Source organism: Rhinopithecus bieti, unplaced genomic scaffold (genome assembly GCF_001698545.2).
Source record: "Rhinopithecus bieti isolate Rb0 unplaced genomic scaffold, ASM169854v2 scaffold_11966, whole genome shotgun sequence".
Lineage (NCBI taxonomy): Eukaryota > Metazoa > Chordata > Mammalia > Primates > Cercopithecidae > Rhinopithecus > Rhinopithecus bieti.
The window spans coordinates 1,335,314-1,340,004 of NW_016807254.1; the positions used below are offsets into that span (position 1 = coordinate 1,335,314).

The following is a 4,691-nucleotide window of genomic DNA, read 5'->3' on the forward strand; positions in this document are numbered from 1 at the left end:
TTACTTTTAAATTGGAAATATATTCAATATATTAATAAATGAGTATAAGAACAGAATAATATAAAATGTTTTACCTCAATAGAATTAACTTAAACTTGGTGAAAATACATTGATATTTTAAATTAATACTCATTAATCATGCATATTATAATCCAGTAATAATCAATTTTCCTCCTACATTTAAAGGTTTTATTGTTTTCTAAGTTATAATTATTATCAAAAACCCATATTCAAACAAAAATTGTGATATTCAAAATACCCACGTCATTGGAAACAAAAGCTATAAAGGGCAAATTAACTTCAGTTTGATTTGCATTTCCAACTAGGACAAGTCTACAGTTACTCTGTAACATAATATCACATTACCTGTAGCTATTTGGAAATTAAATTAAGCCAGTTCATCTGAATCTTTAAGCAAGATAAAAACTCCTTCATAAAATATATATATTTGCCACAATTAGAAAAGTCTTCTGAATTAATCCCCACTATAAAATATTGGAATTCCATAACTGTTCAAAATATGCTTTGGCTCAAGGTCTATCTCTGGTACCAAATAAATAAGTATGCATTAATTTTCACTTTTATTGCTTTAGTGTTTTTTATACTCTCCCTCCAGTTGTCCTGGAAGGGTCCTTTACCTCTTTATTTCTACAAACTCACTGTCATAGAAAACACCACCACCATCACCAACAACAACAAAACCTCTTATTTTTATATTCTCAGGTCAGAAGCTCACAGAGTAAACCTGTGAGTGGAAGCTTCATGAGGTCTGGCAGAAGATTAACCCTTGTATTGACCATCACTCTTCTCTTATACTATCCCTTTCTGCATTAGCAACAAGAAAGAAGATATACTACTGATGAAAAAGTAGATTATATAATGAGGCTGGGAGAACATCTCTCTACATGTTGCCAATCCTAAATACAATATTAGCATTCATATTAAACATAAAAGATCCCACTTCTTAAAAGCAATTTCCAGGAGAAAAATATCCAAGGTCATAAAAGTGAGAAAATATTGGCCATTACATACACTGAATTATTTGTACATATACTCCGTAACAGTGAAATTTACTGAAATCTCACCTGGATATTGAAGTAAAAAAAAGGAAAAAAAGTCTAGGGAAGGGAAGCGGGGCGGGGGTGGGAAGAGATGCAGGGATAGAGAAAATTCAGGCTTTACCCATACACAATTAGTGGGTTTAAGTCTCAATTTTCTGACATTTCCTATTCAAGCACGTTCTGCATAATTATTACAAGTAATTTATATATATATATATGTAATTCAAGTAAAAATAAAAGTTATTAAATGCACTTATTAACAAGAAAATTGTTTTTATGCTCTACCCTTAATATATTTCTAATACTAACTCTTCACCCTTCCAGTGAAAGGATTTTGAAATATTAATAGTAATGGCATATTAAACCATTCAGACTATAATATTTTTTTCTTTTTATAGAATATCCCATGTTTTTAGNGTTATTCACAGGACAATTTTTATCAAACTTTTTTCTGCCACTATAATAAAGGGTATTCATAGGGTGCAACAATGCTTCTTTACCTCCAGTTTGTTTCTTGAAGAAGTGGGTTTCCAGTGAGAGACAATTCACGGAGAGAATAGCATGCATCAACCCATTTCATGACACTTTTAAGATCTACAGAAAATAAAATCATTTTGAAAGGTATCACAGATTTAGAACAAATATCATAAATCTATGACCACTGTATTTACTGGTTAGCTATTAAAGAAAAGCAATATTTTTATTTCTTCTGCAGAATACTATATGCTTTTTAAAGAAGACTGTATTGAGTTAAGAACACAGACTATTGTCAGAATATATGTTTCTACCATGTAACAGCTGTGTGAACTTCTGTAAATCTACTTTACAATTCAGGTTCATATCTGTCTTATAGGGTGAGGATTAAATAAGATGATGTGTATAAAGGACTTAGAATAGTTTGTGCCAGATTGTAAGCACAAAATCTGAAGAAGTGAAATCTAAAGTAATAGGGTAAGCATTAAAATTGAATATATAACTAAATAGAATTGCATGGACCTTTTTACCTTTAAAAAAGTGAATATAGGGCTGGGCGCAGTGCCTCACACCTGTAATCCCAGCACTTTGGGAGGCCAAGGTGGGCGGATCACCTGAGGTCAGGAGTTCGAGACCAGCCTGACCAACACAGAGAAATCCTGTCTCTGCTAAAAATGCAAAATTAACTGGGCATGGTGGCACATGCCTATAATCCCAGCTACTTGGGAAGCTGAGGCAGGAGAATCACTGAACCCGGGAGGCGGAGGTTGCAGTGAGCTGAGATCGCACTATTGCACTCCAGCCAGGGCAAAAAGAGCGAAACTCTGTCTCAAAAAAAAATAAATAAATAAAATAAAGAAAGAAAAGAAAAGAAAACTAAAATGACCTATCCTAAAATAGAACTAAACTAAACCGGCAGGAACAAAATTATTCAAAAATTATTCATAATTAATTTGACTTCCTGCAAGAATAAAACAACATCCTTTAAAGGAAGACAACAACACCCTGACTTACTGAACTACCTACAATGCTCAATGCAGAATTGTCTACAATGTTCAACATATAGTTAAAATTTACTAGACATCCAAAGAAAGAGGAAAACATAAGCCATAGTTATGAGAAAAGCAATCAATGGAAACACATCCCAAAGAAAACCAAATGTAAAACAATTTTTGCACAAAGATGGCAAAGTAATTTAACTATGAAAAAAAAAGCTTGTTCAACCAGTGTGGCTGGAACAATTCAACATCCACATAAAAAATGAACTCAACCTCTAATTCACACCATACATAAAAATTAATTTGAGAAGGATCATAGGCCTAACAGTAAAAACTGAAAGTACAAAAGCTTCTAGAATAAAGCACACAAAATTATCTTCTCAATCTGGGAGTGAAAATTTATTACAAAGGACACACAAAATAACGAAAAAATTAAAATATCTACTCATCTAAATATACCATTTAGAAAATTGATAGGTAAAACAAAGGCTAGAAAAAAAATTTATAAGACAATGATGTCCAGAATATGTAAACATTTTTATAGATCATTAAGAAAAATAAAATAGCCAAATTTCAAAATGGTGAAACACTTGAATAGACACAACAAAAGAGGGTGCAAAAAATCACCAATAAACACTTGTAAAGAGGTTCAACATCTTTATTCATCAGGTCAGCGCAAACTAAAACCACAATGAGATAACATAGTAAATTATTAAACACTCTTTAGAATGGAGCCATTGTAACTCTCATTTCTGGTGGGGTTGTAAAATGTTCCAACTACTTTGGAAAATAGTACGACATTTTCTTTTAGAGTTACACCTACTCTATTATGCAACAATTACACTCTTACACATTTACCTAAGAGAACAGAAAACTTAAGCCTGCAAAAATATTTGTACAAGAACCACAGGAACTTTGTATTCATAACCCCCAAACCACAATCAAAGTATGTTCAACAGGGGAATGGATAAACAAATTGTAATATATTCATGCATCCCTTACACTTCAGAAAAATAAATTAATAAATATATAAAGTGGTAGAATGACAGATGCTAATATCACACAAAGAAAGTTGTAGAAAAAAGGAATGTACTGTTTGATCCAATTAATATAAAGACAAAACTAATATGTGGATAAATTCAGTCTGTGGCTGCCTCTAGGAGTGGACTGACTGGGACTGGGAATGAGGAAATTTGGAGGAAAGGAAGGAGTGAGTCAATTCAGGTCATGATTCTTTAATAAATTTTTAATGGGTGACTACTGTATACCTGTTAGGAAGGTATACAGTTTGCTCATCTTCATTAGGATATTCATTTCATAAGCAAAAGATTTATGACTTTTAAATAAAAGCATAATTGTGACTTTGGTTAGGCCTACCAGAAAGATGTGAAAGTAATATGACTGTAAAAGTGGAAAGAAAATTTCAAGTGAATTATTTTGGCATGCTTTATTTTACAGGTTTATTATAGGTAAATGTAATTAACTCATGCATTTAAAACAACTGCTTATCATATTTGAAACAGAAAGTCAAAAGTCTATTATTTAAAGTATATATATTATGCTAAACTTACCAGAAAGACAATTGTGGCTGACATCTAGCTTTTCCAATGAAACAAAATGAAAAAGTGGTACAATTTTGGTCAAACTGAAAACAAAAACATAAACTTCATCAAAATTCTAAATTGGAAAGTCCTTAATGTTACCATTGTAACTATATAACAATACATTTATATAATACAATTACATAATTATACACATTTTATACAATCTTATTTGTACAATTATAGCACTTGCTAACCGTGCGTTTTACAAATGCAGTAATTATAGACTTCTAAGTATTCATGATGGAAGATTTCTATTCATTTTTTAAAAGAAATCATGAAATTACTAATTTCAATCACAAAAATCATGGATTTTGATGTGTATTTGCTATTTAAATAAGTGTTTTTGTCCTAATTATTTTGTTTTGTATTCATATAAGGCCAAATTTACAAAGAATTTACATTTTTTATTTATTTTTCTGCCTGTCTGAAACATACAACCTAAACCTTTAAGGTACAAATGAAAAATCACTTTTCAACAGGAGAAATTGCTACTTTTCAACAGGAGAACTAACTAAAGACTATTTTTATTTAAAAAAAAATCTTTCTTTACTAAT

The 4,691-nt window shown here is 31.0% G+C and overlaps 1 protein-coding gene across 1 annotated transcript in view; it reads right to left on the reverse strand.

Annotated features, from left to right (window-relative positions):
- LRRIQ1 (leucine rich repeats and IQ motif containing 1) overlaps nt 1-4,691 on the reverse strand; it is a 238,671-nt gene that overhangs the window by 149,912 nt on the left and 84,068 nt on the right. The window contains 2 exon segments of the mRNA XM_017880705.1: nt 1,562-1,655; nt 4,105-4,178. Of these exon segments, the coding sequence (XP_017736194.1) occupies nt 1,562-1,655; nt 4,105-4,178 (168 nt within the window).